We start from the raw sequence: 23,024 nt of genomic DNA, 5'->3' as shown, positions 1-23,024 counted from the left end.
TCAATTCCTTTGCCTCCCTCTTTCCCTTGTCTCTTATCACATTGTCTTTCTGCCACACCACACGCTCCTGGCATACTCTGCTCAGTCTGCCTACTGCTCCCCATGCTCCGCCTGCACCCTCTTCAAAAACTCAACATTGGTTTGAAGTATCAGAGGGGTAGCCGTGTTAGTCTGGATCTGTAAAAGCAGCAAAGAGTCCTGTGGAGCCTTATAGACGAACAGACGTCTTGGACCATAAGCTTTTGTGGGTGAATACCCACTTCATCGGATGCATGCATTCACCCACAAAAGCTTATGCTCCAATATGTCTGTTCGTCTATAAGGTGCCACAGGAAGGACTCTTTGCCAATATTGGTTTGGTAATATTTTGAGAAGTATTGTACACAGCGATGCAGCTCAGTTTGTATAAACTTGCCTGTGAAACTGAGTGGCTCAATAAATAAAGTGCCATGAATGGCAAAGGAAACAAGGTACGTTTCAAACAATTCTTCTTTCTGTAATGTATCTGAAAACAACATAACCGCTTGAGAACTGGATGTTAAAATAACCAGGGCAATCACCATGTTTCAAAACCAGCCACTTTATGCTGAATGGATAAAACAATTACAGGCAAGAGAGGCACCAGTTTTCCCACATCAAAATTTCTATTTACAAAAATAGTTTTTTCTCCCTAATCATTCTTCAGCACAAAATAGCTTACATTCTTTCAACTGGAATATTTTACATTGTAACATTTTTAAAATAGCGCTGACCTTCTCAATATCAAAATGACAAGGAATGCATTACAATTCCATTTTGCAACAAAACATTTTATTCCTTTTATATATGGTCTTGCCCTGAAACTATACATACAGTAGGTGCTAACTGACATGGGTTCTCAGTTTTTCTTTTGTTGCTTTTTTAAAGGTACTTGGCTGAAGAATATTTTCATAAAGCTTTTAGTTTAAAGGCAACCATTCACTGACTGTTCATTTCTGCAATATCAGTGATTAGGAACAACTTTTTCAAGTGCATCCTAGCATGACAAATAAATTACATGTAGGTAATGGAGAAGATCTAATACATTGAAGGATATGTAAATTCTTAGAGAACATAGATAGGCACACAAAGCCATTGTCCATAATGGACTTGTTATACACTATTTGTCTGCTAACTGCCCAATAATTCCAGATGCAATTTATTCATTTTGTTTTTCAGGAATATTATGACATCATAGCTCAGTATGGGCTCAATCCTATAAGGTATCGAACGCTCTGACCTGATACAGCTAAACACATTAATATTTCCCCACTGACTTCAAAGTTAAGCAAGTGCTTAAGTACTTTGCTGGTTCAGGCCAAAGTGCTCCGCACCTTCCGGGATCAAGCCCTACATAAGGATAAGATAGGTTTATTTATCAAATGTGCCTCTTAACAAATCGAGAATAAGTTCAGTCTCAGGGCTAGATTGCTCTCTTACTCATGCCGAGTAGTACTTTTCTCTGTGAATAGCCCCAATGGCGTCAATACCTTAAATAAAATAAATAAATTGCTTAAATACCCTCATTACAGGCCCAAGCCAGCACCCACTGAAAAACTTCCATTGACTTCAACGTCGGATACTGCTGCAAAATTCACAATGGTATCTAGACATTAAATGCTGCATTTTTTGAAGTTGCTTCCATTGTTCACTCCCGTTATGAAATCCTTTTGGCTGAACCAGGGCCTAACTTTTTAATATATTTACATTCCATACTGCTTCTAATCTTGCAACATTATTATTTAAAAGGGCATGAATATCAGACATTTCTAATACTCTAAAAAGTGTTCATGTAGGACAGGATTATATCTTAATTTGCAAAATATATATATGTATTTTTTCTCAGTTTTCTACACATTCGTTTACAAGTGAATTAACCATACTAAAAAAATCATTTTAGACAGCTGAAAGGTTTTAAAAAGCAGATTAAAAATCCAACATTCAGACTTCTGTTTTTGTAAACAGTTGTGATAATTCCAGAATTGGAATATCTAAACTATGATATTTTTGAACAAAAAGTCTATCGCATATAGATTTTCATGACTTTTGTATATATATGCACAATACAACTGGTCAGAGGCAACACAACTATTAGAAACCATACTGAAGTTCATGCTCAGGGCTAGATTGCTAATGTTACTGCACCACAAACAGCATGCTTGTTTTAAGTTTTTCTCTTCTAACATATAATTCCCCCTTTTTTATATGTAGCTTAGTTTTTGGGTTATATGTGCTCTGAAATAGCCCTCAAATCTGGGGTTTAGAATAACAGTAGTCTGAAAATTTGCAATACAAAGATTTTTTAAAAAGTAGAAGCATTAGTTACTACTGTATATCAGCTTATAATGCATGCAAGTCTTGGTATACCTTGCTTTTCACATGTACCATATAACCTTCATGTACTGCTTTTGTCACCCATTAACCCCCACAAGAACCACCTCACACTTGAATTTCACCCAAGTGTTGAGGACTTACACAAGATGTTCTGTCCTGCACCACTTAAGCGCCGTATGTTAGAGACTGCAGAAATAGCACAGTTGTGCAAAAACTCTAGTCTGTGAGTAGATGTAGCCAAGGGACTGTGCTGCAGCCCTGTGGCTTGTCCATAGATTGAAGTTGTGAATTCTGTTCCCTGACCTAACTCCCACTGAGTTTCCTGCACCCTGGTTCCACTTATGAGTGGAAGTCCTTACTTTAGGCCCTCATCCTGTTCAATGGGACTACTCAGGGGAGAATGGTTTCACATGTGAAGTCACAGAGTGCTTAAGTGCTCCCAGGGCTGGGGCCTAAGATGGCAATTGCAATTTGTACATTATAAGTTTAGAATTTATCATCACTAAAAAGGGAATATCATTACATGGTGTTAACTAAAAGCCCATTATACAGTTTATATTTTAATCAGCCATATTCAAAAGGAAGAGAGGCTCTGTGATGGCCACATCTCTCTTCTACAGCGGTCTTTCTATTGTGAGTTGAAAGGTGATCAGCAGCTTGCAGGTTTGGGCCTTTATTTTGGCTAAATGGTAAGCAGTTTGATATTGCTGGATACTTAGCTCCACCTACTGGGCACCTACATATACTATTACTTTATAACTATAGGCAGCGGGACTAAATTATTTTATTTATACTTGAGGCCTGATCCTGGAACTTTTCTACACAGGCAGATGTAGAGGTATGCTTAGAGCAACATGCAAAATCAGGGTGTACTTTTAAAACATTTTTGGCCCAAACAGCATGTTTTGGGACAGTTTTCATTGTAAATAAACTAGGAAAAAGCTAGAAAGCATTCAATAATAAAAGCCATTAGATTTTGTAGATCTTTAAAATGAAGCATGAAAAAGAAAATATTTTCAGTTTCTCTTTAGACTGCTTTGGGTTGGCAGCAGAATCATTTAAATTTTGCTTTCCAAAATGGGTTGGGAGCTTTTGTCTGACATATCAGATAGAGAGATTGACCTGCACAGCCAGTAAGAACTCTTTGTAAAACCTCTAGTTCCCACCCCCCCATATTATTTTGGCCCACATGAAACAGATTATTACAGTGATGGTTGGCTTGAAATCTATGTTCCAAGTTTGGATACCTCTAACTTTTCAAAGATTTTGACAGTTCAAAAATCTAACCTGATATGGATTAAAGTGAAAATCTGAAATAATTCTGTAAATTGCAGTTTATACACTACTGCACAAAACAGAGTATAAAAAGCCTAAGCTACACTTATTTTCATGGGAACAGTTTTTTTGTTTTTAAATCTTTTTCAATCAAAGAGCATGGATAAAAATACATCTAGAAATGGTCAGGTTGTCTATCAAGCTGGGTCCCTGTTTTTCATTAGATTTTCCAACACCAAATCTTACTTCAGTGAAAGTTCAAGGTTTCATTAGCTATTTTTGTGAATCCAGAGGTCACAACCACTAGAAAATACTGGAAAGGCAAGATCGCCAAAAATAGCTATTCTGATCAGTTTTCTGAATTAAAAATCAACAACATTAAGGAGATCTGAGAGTCTTGTGAGGAAAATTATTAAATGTAATAGATGGATAGTGAAAAGTATTAGGCAAAAATTAAAATCTATTTAAACTTCAGTCAGGCTTGAAAGATAAACCCAAGAGTTTTAAGAGAACTAGCAGAGGAAATCTTGGAACTTCTCAAAATAATCTTAAGAAAAATATCACTAGAGTCAGAAGAGGTGATTTGAGGATTGGACCCTCCCCCACCCCCCAAGCTTTAGTGATGGCCACTAAATGGCAACTATTTGCCCATCAAAACAAGGGCACAGAGTGAAGAGGTTCAAAAGCGCAGAGGACATAGCATACATAGAACTAAATGGAGGTTCCAGCACAGGTATATATACCTGAGTGCAATAGCTATATTTTCTACAGTCCATAAAAAAAAACATTACATTGAGTGACTCCAGATCAGGTACTCCTTGGGCTCTTCCTGAATTACTCCTAGAGTAGAGGTCCTTCCTTTGCAGCATTGTCAAGAGCTTGAACCAACCACAGAAAAAACTCCAGACACTTGGCTAATAGGGTGGAAGTTTGATTTCCATTGGTCAGAGAGAAGTGAACGAAGGCATCTCAGATACTGTGGTGAGATAGATCTATACCTAGACTAGAAAATGTTCCAGAATATATATTCATAAGTTCCACAATGTTTCAGTGAATCCCATTCACTGACTGCACCTTAAACTGAAGCTTGTCTGATGTGCTATGAAACAGAGCCCTGGAAATAATGAAGAATCTGAATAGAGATTTAATTACCAGTGGAGGGGTGCTGAATACCACAGCCAGGGTGCCTGGTCTAAAGCACAGCCAGGGTGCCTGGTCTAAAGCACAGCCAGGGTGCCTGGTCTAAAGCACAGCCAGGGTGCCTGGTCTAAAGCACTCCTATTTAGAGAGATTCCCTGCCTGCTGTGGTATTTCCAAGAACTCAGACTGAAAAAAGAAAAGGGAACAGAGGAGGGGGGCTACCAAGGAATTACAAATAAAACTAATGCCTGTGCTTTGGGCTTCCTGTACATTCATTTACCTTAAGAAAGGCTTTTCCTCGGACTGAAAGTTCAGCTTCCCGGCCTGTCGTCTCAAGGAAATGTCTTATTGTCAATATGGGAAGCAGGGATGACAGGGTGAATGTGTCCAGTGCTGTATCACAGGACCAAAAATAAATAAATAAAGATAGATCAGCAACTAGGAAGATGACCTGGTTTTCCCAAACTATTTAGCATCTTTGGGAGCTGTTGGGAGCCAGAAGGCCTAAAGAAGCGGGAGGGGAATGGAACAATGGGTGATAGCCGGGAAATGGAGAGCCCTGTCTCAGGAAGAAAGCCCATGGTACCTCACCCAATGACTGTAGACCAAGTGCTATGATAACTCTCAGCCCGCCCTCATGTGCTGAAGCAGCTTCTCTCTTCTTCCTAGTAGCAGGGATTCAATAAGAGGGAAGAGCTCAGGTTGCACAACTTAAGACACCTGCTGATCAACAGGTGAATGAGGCAAACATGAGAGGAAGCACTAGGATGCGTAAGATATTACGGGTTTACTCCCCAAGTGTTGACCTTTAAAGGCCCAACTGAGGAACTGCACATGGACTGGGATAAAATTGTAATGATGGCTTCTGCTGCAGCTATGTAGGTCTATACTGTGGCCCATATTAACCAACATACCTGCTGTCGCCAGCCCCTGCTTGCAGAGTGGTGAAGAGCAACTGCCCTGGTGGTAGAAAGGGTAAGTGAGCCCTGTCACCACGGGAAACATCCCAGCCATGCAGGTTGAACACAGCCTCTATTTCACAACCACCATGTTTTGAAAGCAGAACACCTACCTGTAAGTCTGAAATGGGCAAAGGTAGAAAATGAATTCGTCTGAGTGGGACAGACTCCTCCTGTGAAGGGCAGGATTGAAAGTGTTTGGTCTACCCAAGTTAAGATGAGAAGTTAGAGCAGCTCAGACTTAGGGAGACTTTGGCAGGAAATTTCTGCCAATGAACATAACATCTGTTCCAAGCAGAATATTCATGTGTATTATTACAGGGGGGAAAATTGGAAGAGATGTTTAAGACTATATAAAAAAGAGGTTTATTAGAAAGAGCATGTGAAAAATCTAGTGGCCTTAGTGACTGCTAATTTGTAAGGTACATATGTTGCCCCATTTCCATTGTATCTGAGCGCCTCATTTTTTCAGGTTTCAGAGTAACAGCCGTGTTAGTCTGTATCCGCAAAAAGAAAAGGAGGACTTGTGGCACCTTAGAGACTAACCAATTTATTTGAGCATAAGCTTTCGTGAGCTACAGCTCACTTCATCGGATGCATTCTTTCATGTATTATCCTCAAAATACCCCTATGGAGGCAAGGAACTACCACCAAGAGACTATGACTTGACCAAGATCATGCAAAAGTCTCTGGCAGAGTAGGAAATTGAACCCAGATATAAAGTCCAGTGCTAGTGCCCTTCCTCTGAAACATCCTTCCAACTAAAAAATAAAGATAAAGGGAAGGCTGGATGGAGCATGTTAAATTTGCAACAAGACATTCAGTATAGAACCACTGAATAAGTTTGATACCACTATATTAGCATGTGTCTGAAAATTAGCCGTTATAAAGAGTGCTCATTGACAGTTAAAGCTCCAGGCATGCGACCCATACCATTTAATACATTAATATATGATATAGGAAGGTGTATGATTATCAAGGTCTGAAGTTGTAGATTACTATCCCTTGAATTTTGGACAAACAAGAAGAGTGTGGATTGTGTTCAACAAGATCATGTTCATTCCTAAGAAGTGTAAAGTTACGCAGCTAGTGAGAAGAAAGGATCAAAAGGCTGTACATCTGGAAAAGTCACCCGTTTGACAGAAATCCAGAGGTGACAGGCGGCAAATGGACAAATCGTACATTGCTGTTGCAAAATGAAAAAAGAAGACAGCGGCATGTGTGTGTGTTTGCAGGGAGAACTTAGTGTAATACCAAAAGTAGTAATAGCCCTGTTGCAACCGGACGTGGTAGACTGCATGCAGAGGGTGCCACCATTTTGGGAGAAAAAGAAAATACAAGGAACAGCCAACTATATGGCAGAAAGACTGAAGGATAAAACATAAGGAACAAATTAGGGACCTATATTTTTATAGGTTAGAAAAGTAGACAGAAGGGCAAGTGACAAATATCTTCAAAGTAACCGGAAAAGTTAAAGAATATAATTATTCACGGGGTCAGAATTTGTTAGCACAAAAAAGCAATGGGATGAAGGACTGAAGAGTTTATAAATATATATAGATATAAAAAATGTCTACTGCTCCTCCATGCTATTCTGCCTATATACAAACTCAAAAGAGGAAGTGCTAGATCATCAAAATATGGTTTTGAAGCCATGGGATCGAGCTATCATGTCTTTTGTGGGGGAAGAGAGGTGCTTCAGGCCTTAAAAAGTGACAAGGGGAGTGTCTCCTAAACTTCATGGAGCCTCGGTCTGCTGGAGCATCTCCAGAGAGCCGCAGGGAAAGCATTCTATGGAAAATAGCTGCTTCCTGGTCCCCCCACTACCAGCCAGTGGAGATAAGCATGGGGACATTAACAGCCGGGTAGTTAGACCAACAGAGGTGGTAGGACTCCATTATTTTAGATACTTAGATACCGATTAGAGGGGACAAGTAAATGATGTAGGCCCCAATGCTGTAGTCATTGTTCAAGCAAGAGGAGTTTTGTGAGTATAGAGATTGCAGGACTGGGTTTTTAAGTAAAACATCCCGCAAAATACAGGTGATTAGACTGGATGATGCGAAACATCCTTCTGGCTCCGCTACCCATTCGCATGATATACAACATTCTGTATTTTATTTTCAGTGTTAATATGGGTCAGTGACTCGCATTTTTACAAACAATTACATGAATTATACTAAATATAATTTATGTGATCATTTAAAAATGATTATCAACAATTTTGGAGCACTGGAGCTAATATAAGATTATAGTAAAAATGGGAAGATGAAACATAAGCCCAAAAACCGAATATTTAGATACTCAGTTCTGCATGAATAAAGTAGGATTCTACCTATTACTTTATTATTTTGATTATTTGGGGCTCCTAGGTGCAACTGGAATACAAACAAATTATAGGTAGAGAGCTTCAACTTTAACAGAACTTGTTTTGCTAAGACATTCCTTCTAGCACAATGCAGAATATAGTTTAACTATGCAGGCAAGTACAGTAGCTGGGATTTTTTAAAGGACATGAGAAATTCATTGGTAGTTAGGCACCTTACTTCTTCAGGCTTCTTTGACAATGCCAGCCTGAAGAATTAGAACCCAAAATAGTTAAGTAATTCTTGATGGCTAGAAATAATAGCCTGCTTAAAAATAATTTTTGCCCTATGCATTTTTGGACTTGTCTTGACTATGAGTAAGGGCCATATTCTGTTAACACTTATGGCACTGTACACAGCCCATCTGTACCAATTTCATAAGAATGAACACACATTGGTAACCATTCTTATATGCATGTGATTTCTTGAATGGCAGAATATCATTTTCATTTTTCTGGAGTTTCATGAGAGTGGGTGAGACTCTTATTAAAAAAAAAGTCAATAAGCAAAACAGAGTGGAACTAGCCAGACACAGCAACTTCCATGTATTTGTTTCTAAAAAGTGAACGAATTTAAGGAGGTGTGCTAGTTAAAGCACACTGGTCCAATTAATCCTGTAGTCTTAGTTGTACTGTCTTATCAAGAGCCAAATTATTCCCTCTGATGTGTAAGTGGCTTCCATTGAATTCAATTGGAGAATTGCTTGTCTGTATTAGAGGCAGAATGTTGCTACACACAATAAATGTAAATAATGCCAATTGTAAGATACTGATACATCACAGAGTTTCTATGCAGAAGGAAATGTAAAAGACTAACATTGACATCAAAAACTCCTTTCTCCACACTTATTTTAGAATAAAAGAATTCTTACCCTGGGTTAAGAGGTGGCCCTTTAATGTATTTTGCATGCCTGGTAATGTTTTGTAATGACTAGGCTTGCTGGCTACGTATATGAAACTACTGACACTATGAAAAATATTTTTAAAGAGATTAAACAATGTTGTAAAAGACTATCAAAGACTATCAAACTGGATTCTCCCACCCCCCCATAATTAATATTAAATTTGGTTGGCAAGGATGTGAGCCTACCAAGTAAGCGGGGACAAAGTCCTTATCCTAACATAAGTACATTTTTGGATGCTTGAAGTTTAAGCATTTTTACACCAAAATCTTTAACTATAGTTTCATGCATAAACAACACGACATTTATAAGTAGACAATCCAAATATTTTAATTTAAATATGTCCCATACTATACAATCTTATAAAATACCAGTTTGTCTTAACAGAACAGCTGTTATTTTCATACAGAAACAGAGTGATCCATACACCACATTGGTGCTAAGAGAACAGACATAGGCCAAGATACATAAACTGGGGGCGGACAGCAAGATGGGCAGTTACCGTCCAGTAATCCATGTTCACAAATACAGTTGAGAGTGGCAGAAACTGCAGCCAGCCCAAATCATTCATAGTTCTGAATCTGAATGACTACCTTCAACCTCCATTATGCAGAATGTCTTAATGTGTACCAACATTCCAAATCATGTCACTGTTTGTTTTACATTCTCTTTTCTATTGAAAATAATTGATGCATCTTGGCAGTCCCATAGAAGCAACAGTAACAGCACCCAGTGTTCAGGGTCTATGCTGGCAGCAGAAGAGGAGATGGAGGAGAATGCTACAGAAATTAGGCCAAAGGTTTTGTGCTGAATGAAGGGCAAATATAAAACATCTGCATCAAAATTTAGCAGCAGTATCTTTGGCTACATGGGAAGCCTTAGAAAGCTATACTAGAGACATTTGTGTGCTTCAATGTTTCTCTAAGTTTGGTCATTGTATCCTGCACTTAAAAATAAAAAGAACAAAGAATGTTATGCATTGCAGTCTGATGTTTACACTTCAGTAACAGAAAAGTAACTCATGTGCCCCTGAATTTATATACTGTATGAAATCAGCAGTAAAACACAGCCTGACCTAAAGCTATGCTGGGTGACATTCTACACCTGCAAACTTGGTATCAAACAACATAACATACACAGGGAGAGCATCTCTCTCTCTGTCACAGATAGGAACCAAAACTCAGCATCAGTCTGTGTGCATGCATGCTTACTGTAAATCTAATCCATCAGAATAGGGCCCTACAACTCCAGATGATTACTGAGGTTTAACAGGTTTCTGTTCTCTTTGGTCACAATAACATTGTGTGTCTTGGTCAGCACAATGGTACGCTTTTAGTGGTGTGGAGTCTATACTGTATTATCAGTTGGAATGATTGTACAAATTCATCGGTACATACAGTATTGTATTCTTTATAATATTTGTCTATTTCTACCCAAAAGTGTATTATGTTGGGCTTCCAAGTCAACATTAACTACAAATGGCACATCATAACGCATTTCATTTTAATGCAACAACAGCTACAATGCTGATCCCAAGCCTAGTCTTACTACTAATGAAGCTAATGGCAAAGTTCCCACTGACTTCAAAAAGAGGATCAGGGTCTTTATTTCTAAAAACATGTCTGAACCCCCAAAATACCTCTCCTTCTAAAAGAGAAACATGTCCTCCCCCAACAGTATATTTTTGTCAATATATTAGTATATTTTAAAAAAGTATTAAAATATTTCAAAGTCAGAATCTCCATTTTAAAAGCAGATTCTTGGAAACACTTGAACTGGTACAGCATGTGTTTGTTTGTTATGTAAACATGACAGAAAACTTGTACATCGTTCGTCACTGTCCTTAAAACAGTACTCAAACCAAACAGAATGAAAGCTTATCTGTTCCCACAGCAAGCCATCACCTGAACTGATAAAGCATGCATTATTACTTGGTACTAAGCATTTCTAAATACCAGCCTGTTTTGGAAACAAAGCCAAAAGAGAATACATATTGGACGGACATAGCCATTAGAAAAAATACAAGTGTTCAACTAGTATAACAATCCCATCACAAATTAATGGGGAAAAGGCACTCCATCCCACTTAAACATACCACACATCTGTCATCTATTTCACATCATGTGTGTTGAATCACTGTTAAAATGTGTAACTGCACCAGCTACAATGTACAAGTTAATGTAAAAAGTAATACAGCTCAGGTTTTCTTCCTTTGCCATACTTCCCACTGAAAACTGTACACTGCTGTGAATATACAGTACTAGCTTTATTTACATGTTTAAGAATTTTGTTTTTCAAAAGGAGAAAATCAAAATAATTGAACCAGCATTACTTAAAAACGTATAACTTAAAGTTTAAATAACTTAATACACTTACTTGAACAATTTTCCTATTGCACAGCTTTTTCCATAACTTTGCTAGACAAAATCCCACATAAGCATTTAATAACAGATTAAAATTTTAAAAGCACAAATTATATTGCACCAAAATAAGGTGCTACATAAATTGTATGTCCACTGGAAACTGGGTACCAATAAAACATACATACAGTAAGACACCCAGGATGCTGAGAGATAAGCATTGAAGACAACTTCCCAGATTTCAAAAAGCGTGAAGTGAGAAACTATATAGAAAATAATGCAAAGTTATTTTTGAACATCAGTAAACAACATGCACAAAACAACCTAAGAAAAATGTTTACAATTCCCATATCCTTAAACCATCTCAGTATCACATGTACTTCACATATGTCTAGCCTATGAATTAGAGGCGTATCATGTGAGATAGAACAAAGAAAGCTTTCCCCATCTGTTTTATAATGAAGCAGCCTAGGACTCCTTATCAAGGAAGGTTTCTCAAAATGCCTTTTTCTGATCACCTAACTCTGATCTGGAAGTTTATTTTCGGTTCCATACATATTAACCAATGTGCAGCATTAAAAACAATGAGGAAACTTCCAGTGTTTTTCTGAGTTAAATTACATTGGAATTTCTCCTACTATTGCTGCAGCCACTGCCACCAAACCTGTGACCTGACACTTCCATAGTAAGCATTTTTCTTGTATACGTCTACTTGAAACCCTTGAAAGTTAGAACCACTTCAACTTAAATGAGTAGGAGTATACTCCGGCCTTCTTGTCTGAATAATTTTTGGTTTGGGTTTCTTCATGCCTTCCTCTTCCTCCTCCACTTCATTTTCCTGGTCACTCTCACATACGTGGACAACAACACTGGGAGTAGTGTCAGTTGCAGCATGGAGTTCATACTTTTCTCCTGAAAGTTAGAACATTAGCAAAACTGATCAAAAAAGCTCCATTCTACACAGTAAGCACAGAACAAACAGTCTAAATTTAAAAACAACAACAACAACGAGTCCTTGTGGCATCTTAGAGACTAACAAATTTGTTTGGGCATAAGCTTTCATGGGCTAAAACCCACTTCATCAGATGCCTGGAGTGAAAAATACAGAAAGCAGTATAAATATTACAGCACATGAAAAGATAGGAGTTGCCTTACCAAGTGGGGGGATCAGTGCTAAAGAAGCTAAATCAATTAAGGTGGAAGTGGCCTATTTTCAACAGTTGACAAGAAGGGGTGAATATCAAAGGAGGAAAATTACTTTTGTAGTGCTAATGAGGCGAATGCAATCAAGGTAGACATTGCCCATTTCTAACAATTGACAAGAAGGTGTGAGTATCATTGTCCTACTGTTCTTACAGTGAGGAAGTATTTCCTGACATTTAATCAAATCTTCTATGCTGCAGTTTGAACCCCCTGCCCTCTGTGCAGGACTGGCTATAGGCAGAAGCAAAGCAAGCATGTGCTTGGGAAGGCAAAATTCCAGGGATGCTTGGGCAGTTGCACTCTCGGAGCTTGGGGAGGCAAATTTTTTGCTTGGGGTGGCAAAAAACCTAGAGAGGGCCCTGCCTCTGTGGCAAGAGAGACATCTTTTCTCCATCTTTTTTATGGCAGCCTTTCAAGTATTTGAACACTGCAGTCGTGTCCTTACTTCATCTATGCTGTTCCAAACTAAACATACCCAGTTCCTTCAGCCTTTGATCATATGGCTTGCATTCCATCCCTTTGATCATCTTTGTCGCTTACCTTCGGATCCTTTCCAGTTTCTCTACATCCTTTCTATACAGCAGTGACCAAAACTGGACACACAACTCCAGCTGAAGACTAACCAGCACCAAGTAGAGTGGTACTATCACCTCCTGTGACTTGCATGCTATACCTTGGTTATTGCAACCCAAAATTGCATTTGCTTTTTTTGCAACATCGCATTGACGACTCGTGTTACGGTTGTGATCCACCACAATTACCAGATGTTCTCAGCAGTGCTGCTGCCAAGCCAGTTATCCCCCATTCTGTATTTGTGCATATGTTTTTTCTTCCCGACGTATAGCACCTTACATTTACCTTTGTTGAATTTCATTTTGTTGTCCATAGCCCAGTTCTCCAATTTATCAAGATCCCTTTGAATTTTAGCTCTAGCCTCCAAAGTGTTTGCAACTCTACCAGGTTTGTCTCATCCGCAAAATTTGAACAGTATGATCAAATCTGATCATTCAGGAGAACTGTCCATCTCCATACCATGAAGATTTAAAACCACAGAAGCAGATTTCTTCCAAGGCTTCCACTGGCAGAAGTTAATGAAGTTAGATATAGTTTTGCTGACCAAAACCTAAAGGGCTGAATTCTGCCCTGGGATTCCTGTGTAACAACAGAATTCGCTAGAAGGGATTTTACACATCTACTTGGATAGCATTTAGATAGGCTGTGTTATAATTTTGTTATGTCCATTGATTAGTCATTAGTCAACCCTACAATTTATTATTTTCAAATACCTTTTCTGTAGGAGAAAGAAACCAGCACTCATATTTCTGTGTGTGTTCCTCTGGTCACTTTTTCTTCTGTTCCACTCAGTTTGGTATGTTTTATCCTCATGCTTTTAAGACCTCAGTATCTTAGCAGCTGCATCACCATACAAATTGTGGTGCTTGCGACATCAGATATTTTAGGGAACCAAAGAGCAAGCCAGGCTGGATAGTCTGTAAGGTGTCCCTTGCACAGTTTTTCCCAAATAGTTCTACAGAAAATTGATGAAAGCTCCCACAGAACAAACAAGGGATTCTGCCTCCAGCTCTGCAGATAAATGGGAGCCAGGCTCTTAGAGCTTCCTCTATTCCCCTCTGCCACTGACTTACAGTGTGATAAGTCACTTATCCTCTCTGATTTCAAAAAAACCTTTATCAAATGGATACAACACAACATCACAGTGGTGTGAGACTTAATATGTGCAACGTCTGCAAATCCTCTGATGAAAGTGGCTAGACCTATGTCAGTTATTAATTTACTGTCAGATGGTTGAACAACAGCAACCATGTTTAAGAAAAAGTAGTAGCTATATAGTTAAAATATAAATATTTTAGAAGTGCCATTTTATTTCTGGGGAAACTTATGTTAGAGTTACAATTTTATTTTAAATTTTATAATCTTATAATTCATGTTGTATGACTCAGCAAGAATGTTTTCTTCTGGCAAGGATATTCCTATGGAAATTTTTATCTTTTTGATACAAAAAGGTGATTTCGAAAACAATCCTTGACATAAAAAAAACTTCAGAGTGTTTTCTGTAGTTAGTAATTTAATTGATAATGAACAAATATCTTGGAGGAAAAATCTTTTTGAATTATTACTAGTATTCCAAGTCATTTTTTACTCAAACACAAGTATTAAAACTTTAAGCTTAGAATCCTTCTTACCTGGCCCTAGCTTGGAGATAGCATAGAGAAGGTCATAGTTAATGACTGGTGTAGCATCTTCTACTTGTTTCCAACCAACAGGAGGAGAGGCTGGAGGTGAAATCAAAAACTGTTTGTCTGGTTTTGGTGGAGCCAAATGCGAGCTTCCAATGTGCAAAGTCTGGGAGAATAAAACAAATGATTAAATATTTGATTAATGGAAAATTAAAAGTATCATTTGCATGGAATTTAAAGTTTGAACAGATATACTTCAACAAGCACTCAAGGTGGCAGTATGTAACTGTGTGATAACATATCAAACATACAAATTCAAAACCACCTTGCTGACAATGCTGTCAAAACACGCAGTGAAGTGTGCGCATCTGCTTTTTTTTTTTCATTTTTGTTTTAATATAGTTATTTCATCAGAGAAAAATCTGCTCCCAGAAGACCAAAATAGAGGGAAATTAAAAAGGGGCTGTAAGGTCTAATGATAAATGGTGTTGAAACTTATTATCACAAGTGGTGAAAATTCCAGAAGGTATATAAATAAACTGGCTCCTTCAGGATTGTCCCTGAGGACATTTGAAACAAACACAAAGGATACCAAGAAGAAAGGAACACTCAGATTGATCTTCCCATTAAAGTTAAAAAAAAGGAGTGCCTAATGACAGCAGCTGAAAGTGCACACATTTTCAGAGCTGAGGTACAGTTAGAGATCTCCTTGGTATTACTGATACTCAGGAATCCAGCATTCAGTAACCCACTGATGACTCATATAGATGCACTGGTGATGCTAGGCGCAGGCTCTGTGGTGGATTTGGCGGCCATGGCATCAGGTGGTGGACCACCTTCTGTAGGGTGCCCGCCCGGGAAGGCGGTTAGGGGGAGTGAGCATGGGGAAAGGGGGACTGGGGTGAGGTTGCCCAGATCGAGGCCAGCCGGCAGTAGATCATCCTCTCCCTGGGTGACCGGGGTCAAACCTAGGGCCTCAATCTCCTCATACACGGAGGAGAGGTTGTCTTCTGCTACTCCGGGGGCCTCTCCTCTGGGGCCCGCCTCGACGGTTGCTTTGGGGTTCGCGGGGGGTTCGGGTGGTATCCGGGTAGAAGGGGCTTCCTCAGGGGTCTCGGAGGGGAGGGTCTCCCGTGGAGGGGAGATTCTACCTTCCAATGCCATTCTGTCTTCCCCTCCCGACACCAGCGGATGGATCTCACTCGTGGTCATAGCGGAAGGCTCAGTATCAGTGCCTCCCTTCCTGGTCTTCCGGGGGGCCTCCGCATCGGATGGGTGCAGCGGAGCTTGAGCCTTCCGCTTGCCTCGCTTCCCCTGGAATAGGGTCCAGCCCTCCATAGCGTCGTCTGGGGGTTGGGTAGCAGGGGTCGTGTCGGGGGGCAGAGGTGATGGTTCGGGGGGGGTAACGGTGAGGCAGCATGAGGGGCGGGGGGTTCTCCTTGGGGCGGGCCCTCTCCTATACCCGGTAATATCTTTGCTGCACCCTCCTCCATAGGCTCTGCTGGATTGTTAATAGCAAGGGTGGGACTCCCTTGCTCGTCTGGGCGTTGTAGGGGAGGTGTCTCTTGGGCCCGGACGGGAACAGCGGTGGATCGAGCAGGAGGAGAGGTGGTTTCAGGTGCGGGCAGCCAGGGGCGTCGGCAACGACGGAGCCGACATCCTGCCGGGTCTCGGGGATCTCGGGTGCCCCTCCCCGCTGGGTCAAAGGGCAGTCTCTTCAGACATGCCCCGCTGAGCGGCAGAGGTAGCACCGGGCTTCTCCCGTGGAGTAAAAGACCCGATAGCGGGCTCCCTGGTAGGGGACTAGGAAGGACTAGTCGAAGGACCCCTCGAACGCCTCTCCGTCACGCGCCGGTGGCGGCGGTAGAAGCTGCACTTGCCGGCGGAACGAGAGGACGTGACGGAGGGTGGGGTCCTTGCAGCCCAATGGGAGAGGGCTGATGACAGAAACAAGTTTCCCCAGGGTGGAGAGAGCGGGTAACAGGGCGGCATTGGGTAGAAAGAGAGGGACGGAGGTGAGGACTAGGCGAACGCCCAGGTCCTCTAGCGGCTCCAGGTGGACAAACACCCCCCCCCACCGCCAGGCCCTTGTCCACCGCCTCCTGGGCGGCAGCCTCCAATGCTAAGAAAAAGAAGATCTTCCTGTACATTTTGGAGGCTGCCACAATAGCCATGGGTCCTACCACCCTCGCCAATGCCTGCACGTATGTCACCACGTGGGGCGAGGCGGGGACCAGGAGGCAACGGATGCCGTGCTTCCTGGTCATGGTGGGAAAGGGGCCCCGGCCGCTATTGATGGTAGCGGAGGCGGTGGTTGGGCAAGATGACGAGGCGGCAGGCGGGGGGGGGGGTGCCACCGCCCGGGCATACGTCCTGGGGGCCGGGGGAGGAACGCTCGCAGAGCTGGTGGAGGGAACAGCGGGGAGGGATGCCATGGTTGATGACGAGGCCACAGCGGTGGGGGCAGCCCCTGCCATGGAGGGCCTGGTGGTTTTAGCGGGGCCCTTTCCTTTCTTCACACCCTGGCCTTTCCGGCCAACGGGGGGGGGGGGTGTCCTAGAATCGGGGGGGGGGCGGTGGATGTTGCAGCGGCAGTAATTGCCCGGGTGCCTCCTGCTGCCCCAGCGGGGGCGGTGGCAGATGTTTTGACAGCAGTGGGGGGGGGGAGGGCTGGGGGGTAGGTGGGGGAGAGGCAACTGAGGTTGTTAGAGGGGCCTCACCCCTCTCATTCCCCGCCATTGTGAGCAGGGAGAGACGGGGAGACACCAGAAGGAGGAGGGGGGAGGGGGAAGCAGATTAACCACTCCTCCCTGCTGGGCTGCAGGCGGGGGGGGCGGGGGTGCCAAATGGGTCGGACTGGATGGGGGAGGAAAACAGGAGTTGGGGTCCGGTAATAGGGGCAATCTGTGGGGTAAACAGTCCGGGGCAGGAGCGGGGGGGGACATGGACCCACGCACGTTTGTCCAAAGAGTCTCGTTTGGTCAGCTGTTGTGTTTGGTCTGAGCGGCAAAATTCAAAGCAAACAGCTGAATCCAAAGGCAGATGGCAAGTTGCCAGCAGGGACAGATGGCGGGGGGGCCGTGACGGTCGTAGTAGTGTTGGGGGGGGGAACCGATGGATCAGGGGGCAGCTCCGTGCCACACCCCCTGTGCCCCCACAAACGCAATTAAAACACAGTCAAACTCCCCCCACACGAGAGTACAATTCAAAAGTTACTCAGTCTTACGGCCCCCTCCATGATGGTTCGTAGCTTCCCTGGGTGATTTTTTCTGTCAGCTATCTTCTCTTCTGGTTTTGTGATGAGGCTTTCAGCAGGCCAAGAATGTTGCAGAGATAAGAAGAATCTTCCTAGCTCGGTACGGGTTTAGAAATAACAGCAAAACGGCTGAGTCTGGGGACTTCCACTCCCCTCCTCCGGGTAGCGGGTCGGCAGTCCTCCCCCCCTCCTCTGGGGATTTCAGCTGGGGCAAAAGCGGCGTCCGAGAGCAGGCGTGGGGGGGGGGGGGGGGGCTGGCAGCAAGCTGGCAACTGACCAGCACTCGAACGGCAGCAAAAAAAACAGCAAAAAAAAAAACAAAACGAAGAAAAAGCATCTGGCCCGGTCGGGGGGGAACTAAGGCAGGGTCAAAAAGTAAGAAAAATCCAGGCCAGAGGGCTTTAGGAGAGCATAGAAAGCAGACAGCTAAGCAGCAAGCGAAGGAGGTCCCTTTTCCCTGGGTAAGGGAACAGGGAAGGTTTTTTTTTTTGAAACAAAAAGAAAGTTTATTGGTAACGCTTACAGAATTACCAAAGGAAACAAAACAACTATGCAACAAAACAACGCAATCAGAAGGTATAACACAGCAGCTTTCAGGAGGGAGAAGTGTTCAGGCTAGCCTGGGCCCAGAGCGGGGGGGCTTCCTCGACACTCGTGGTCTTCCACCCTCCTGAGTTACCTGGTGGCCTAGAGCGGGGGGGCTTCCTCGACACTCGTGGTCTTCCACCCCCTCGAGTTACCCAGTGCCGCGCCCAGTGTCACCGATCCTCCCTCTCCTGAGAGTGCCCGGTAAGATGGGCACGGCTGCGGGGTGGGCGGTTTAGGGAGGGGGGGGGGTAGACACCCATGTATTATAGGACCCCTCCTAGATGACAGGAATGATGGTATCCACAGCGGCAATGGCTGGGGCTGGCGTCTCTCGCTCTTCCCCTCAATCAAAGGGTCAGACGGAGGGAACCGGACGGGGTCACCGAGCAGAGAACCCCAGACAGCGCCCACCGCTCCTCGAAGGCTTCAAGGGAGTCGGTGGACGCCGCCCAGAGGAACTCCGCTCGGATACGTGAGTGTACTGAGGATCGGAAAACGGCCCCACAATCGCAGGACGTTTCATGGGCCAACCTCCTCTCTCTGGTTTTGTAAATGGCTGTTTTAGCCAAAGCTAGGAGGAGGTTGACCAGAAGATCCCGCAACTTTGTGGGGCCACGAATGGGAAGTGTATAAATAAAAAGGTGGGGGGAAAAATGAAGCCAGAAGCGTAATAAAATATTTGTGAGGAGCCGGAAAAGGGGTTGCAATCTGGCACACTCTAAATACACGTGCACCAGGGTTTCCCTCACATTACAAAAAGGACAAGTGTCCGGAATGGGGGTAAACCGTGTCAAAAACACGCCCGTGCTCACAGCTCCGTGAAGGAGCCGCCAACTGATGTCCCCGACGGGCCTTGGGACCAGGGTGGAATACAGGCTGGCCCACCGAGGTTGCTCACCCTCCAAAGGTGGCAGGAGATCCCACCACTTTGTATCGGGGCGGGACACCAGGGTGTGGGCGTGAAGGGTGTGAAGCGTAAGTGTATATAAATATTTCCGTGAAGCAATTTGAAAGCTAACCGGCTGCAGTTCGTGCAGCCGGCTTGCAGTGAAAGGGTGAGGGGTGTGTTGGGATCTATGGGGTGGGGGCCCGATGGAAAGGTCCGGCGGGCCTGGGGTAAGGGATGGGCGGGGTGTGCCCTCGCACAAGGCTCGGCTAACATAAGCCCGAGCAGCGGGGGTCAAGGCGGCCTTCACCTCCTGAAGTACGTGCCGGGGGGTACGGAGGCTGGAGAGCCCCATGCGCCGAGCGAGCATCAGGGGATCCAGCCAGTCTCTCCGGTCGTAGTCCAGGAGGTCTCCGACCCTCGTAACTTCCGCCAGGACCAACCTCTGGCGCACCGAGCGGGACTCCGCCACCTGCACACGGAGCTGGGGGTTGTGTAGCAGGGGCTCCGTGAGGAGATCTGCCCCCACGGTGGCCGCCACGGACCTGGTTGTTAGAAACAATTTCCAGGTCCGGAGGAGGTCCTGGTAGAAGACCGGCAGCCCGGAGAGGTCTCGCGGAAAACCCCTCGGAGAAAGATAAAAGAGCTGCCGGTCATATCGAAACCCTTGGAAACGGCGCAGGAAGGCGTGCGCCAGTATGCTCCACGCCGAACTACTTGCACTATAAAAGAGCCTCTGCAGGGCCTGGAGGCGGAAGACGCGGACCTGAGTGTACAGACACTTCAGGCCCTGCCCTCCTTCCTTCAGGGGTAGATGAAGAACTCCAACAGGGGCCCAGTGCATTCCTGACCAAAAAAACTCTAGAATCAATCTCCGGAGATGGGTCAGGAAACCCGGGGCCGGGGCCAGGGTGTTGAGCCGGTACCAGAGCGTGGACAGGACTAGTTGGTTAAGCACCAGTGCTCTCCCTCGGAGGGAGAGACATCGAAGAAGCCTCGTCCATCTCCGGATCCGCTCTATCACCCCGCCCTCTAAATTTTGCCAGTTCTCCGGCGGGGAAGGATGCGTGGCGGAAAGGTAAACGCCGAGATAGAGCAGTGGACCCGCACTCCACCGGATGGTCTGAAGTGCGGGTGGGAGGGAGCTCACCTGCCGCCAGTCCCCCACCGCCAAGCCAGAGCTCTTGACCCAGTTGACTCGGGCGGAGGAGGCTGCCGAATAGATGGCTTGGCATGCCTCCACTCGCGCCAAGTCGCCCGGGTCCTGGACCACGAGAAGTACGTCATCGGCGTACGCCGACAGGACCAGCCGCAGCTCCGGCTCCCGCAGCACCAACCCTGTCATCCTCCTGCGGAGGAGACAGAGGAAAGGCTCGATCGCCAGAGCATACAACTGGCCCGAGAGGGGGCACCCCTGCCGCACTCCTCGCCCGAAGCTGACCGGGTCAGTCAGGGTCCAGTTGAGCCTAACCAAACACTCCGCGGAGGCATACAGCACCCGGAGAAAACTCACAAACCGAGGTCCAAATCCAAACGCCTGCAGAGTGCTCAGGAGGTACCCATGGTCTACTCTATCAAACGCCTTCTCCTGATCAAGAGACAGGAGGGCGAACGATAGACCATCTCTCCGCCCGAGTTCCAAAAGGTCTCGGACGAGAAAGAGGTTGTCGAAAATGCTGCGACCCGGGACAGTATAGGTCTGGTCTGGGTGGACCACGTCCGCCATCACGGACCCCAGCCGCAGCGAGATTGCTTTCGCTACGATTTTGTAATCCGTGCTAAGGAGTGAGACGGGACGCCAGTTTCGTAGATCGCGGAGGTCCCCCTTCTTTGGCAGCAAAGCGAGCACCGCTCGCCTGCATGACAGAGGGAGGACCCCGCTCTGCAAGGACTCAGCCCAGACGGTGACTAGGTCTGGGCCGAGAATGTCCCAGAACGCGCGGTAAAACTCCACGGTCAGCCCGTCCATGCCCGGAGATTTATTGGTGGGCATGCGACGGAGGGCTTCCGAGAACTCGGCCAGGGTGAGAGGCAGCTCTAGTCGGTCTCGGTCGCCCACGCTGACCGTGGGGAGTTCCTCCCAGAGCACCTCGCAAGCGTCAGGATCGGTCGGGTCCGGGGAGAAAAGGCTTGTGTAGAAGTCACGGGCCCTCCCACACATCTCCTCCGGACCCGTGAGGGGGGTGCCGTCTTCCCCAAGAAGGCAGGTGACGTGTTTCTTGGCCCCCCTCGTTTTCTCCAGGGCATAGAAGAAGCGGGAGCCGCGGTCCATCTCCCGAAGGAGGCGGATGCGGGATCGAACGAAGGCACCTCGGGCCCGGTGGTCCTCAAGGGCCCGGAGCTCCTCCCGCTTCTCCCGGCACGCTCCGCAGAGGGACGGGTCCTCGGGATCGGCGGCCAGGCGCCTCTCCATCTCTAAGACCTCCCGTTCCAGCTGCTCTATCGCCGCATTTCGCCGTCGGCTGGTGCCCCGAGTGTAGTCACGGCAGAAGAGCTTGGCGCGCACCTTCCCGAGATCCCACCATCGCCGCACCGAGGGAAAGGCACGCCACTGCTCTCGCCAGGCCAACCAAAACTCCCGGAAGGACATCACAAAGCTCTCGTCCTCCAACAGGCTGTTATTAAAGTGCCAATAGGCCGGCCCCGGTCTCTCTGCACGGAGGGAAACCGTTACAGCGACTAAATGATGATCGGAGAATGGGGCCGGCCGAATGGCGGAGGAGTGGGCCTGTGAAAGATGGAAACGGGATAAATAAATACGGTCCAACCGAGAGTGGTGTGACCGATGGGCCTCCACCCGAACAAAGGTAAACGTGGAGGTGTCATCTGGGTGATGGTCACGCCAGACGTCCACTAGGGAATGATGGTCAACTATCCCTTGGAGAATATTCGCAGCGGCCGGACTCGGTTCGGCCCCTGAGCAGTCCCGTTCCTCGAGGGTGGTGTTAAAGTCCCCTCCCAGGACCAGGCACTCGTGCGAATCCAGGGTGCCGAGAAAGTCGGACACCTGCTGATAAAATTGTGGCCGCCTGGAGCTCATTTGCGGGGCATAGATGTTAACAAAATTAACCACGAGCCCCTCCATACGGACTCGAAGGTGCAGCACGTGGCCCGGCACGGCCTCATTGACCCCTAGCACCTCAGGCCGTAGGTTGGGGGAGAATAGGGTTGCCACTCCAGCCTGCCAGGTCGCAAAGTGGCTAAAGTATACCCCGTCCCCCCACTCCAGCCGCCACCTGTCCTCGGCGGCCGGGTCTGTATGGGTCTCCTGCAGGAAAACTGCAGAGTACCTCCCCTCCCGAAGGTAAGAGAGCACCTGGGACCTGCGGAGAGCCATCCTACAGCCCCTGGTATTCAGGGTCGCAATAATAAGAGGCATCATACGGAGGGCTGGGGGGGTGGGGGTCTTGTATTGGCGGGGAGGTTCAGGGCCCCCGGCGGGTTGCGCAGCAACCCATGACCCATCCCGTGGGTGAGTAGATCGCTTCGGAAGCTGCGGGCTCGCTCGTAGGCCGCAGCACCGCGCTTTCCTTGCCCCCT

At 45.6% G+C, this 23,024-nt stretch overlaps 1 protein-coding gene across 3 annotated transcripts in view; it reads right to left on the bottom strand.

The window, feature by feature from the left end:
* Nucleotides 1-788: 788 nt before the first annotated feature.
* RCAN1 (regulator of calcineurin 1) overlaps nt 789-23,024 on the bottom strand; it is a 90,984-nt gene continuing 68,748 nt past the window's right edge. For all 3 annotated transcript variants that reach the window (XM_073361425.2, XM_073361433.2, XM_073361441.2), the window contains exons 3-4: nt 14,761-14,920; nt 789-12,265 (exon numbers count right to left, since the gene is read on the bottom strand). In XM_073361425.2, the coding sequence (XP_073217526.1) occupies nt 12,093-12,265; nt 14,761-14,920 (333 nt within the window). In that variant the 3' untranslated portion in view covers nt 789-12,092. The remainder of the gene's footprint in view (nt 12,266-14,760; nt 14,921-23,024) is intronic.

The sequence above is a fragment of the Lepidochelys kempii genome, chromosome 1 (assembly GCF_965140285.1).
Source record: "Lepidochelys kempii isolate rLepKem1 chromosome 1, rLepKem1.hap1, whole genome shotgun sequence".
NCBI classification, from domain to species: Eukaryota; Metazoa; Chordata; order Testudines; family Cheloniidae; genus Lepidochelys; species Lepidochelys kempii.
The sequence above is the reverse complement of the archived record's forward strand: the minus strand, read 5'-3'. Positions and strand labels throughout refer to the sequence as shown.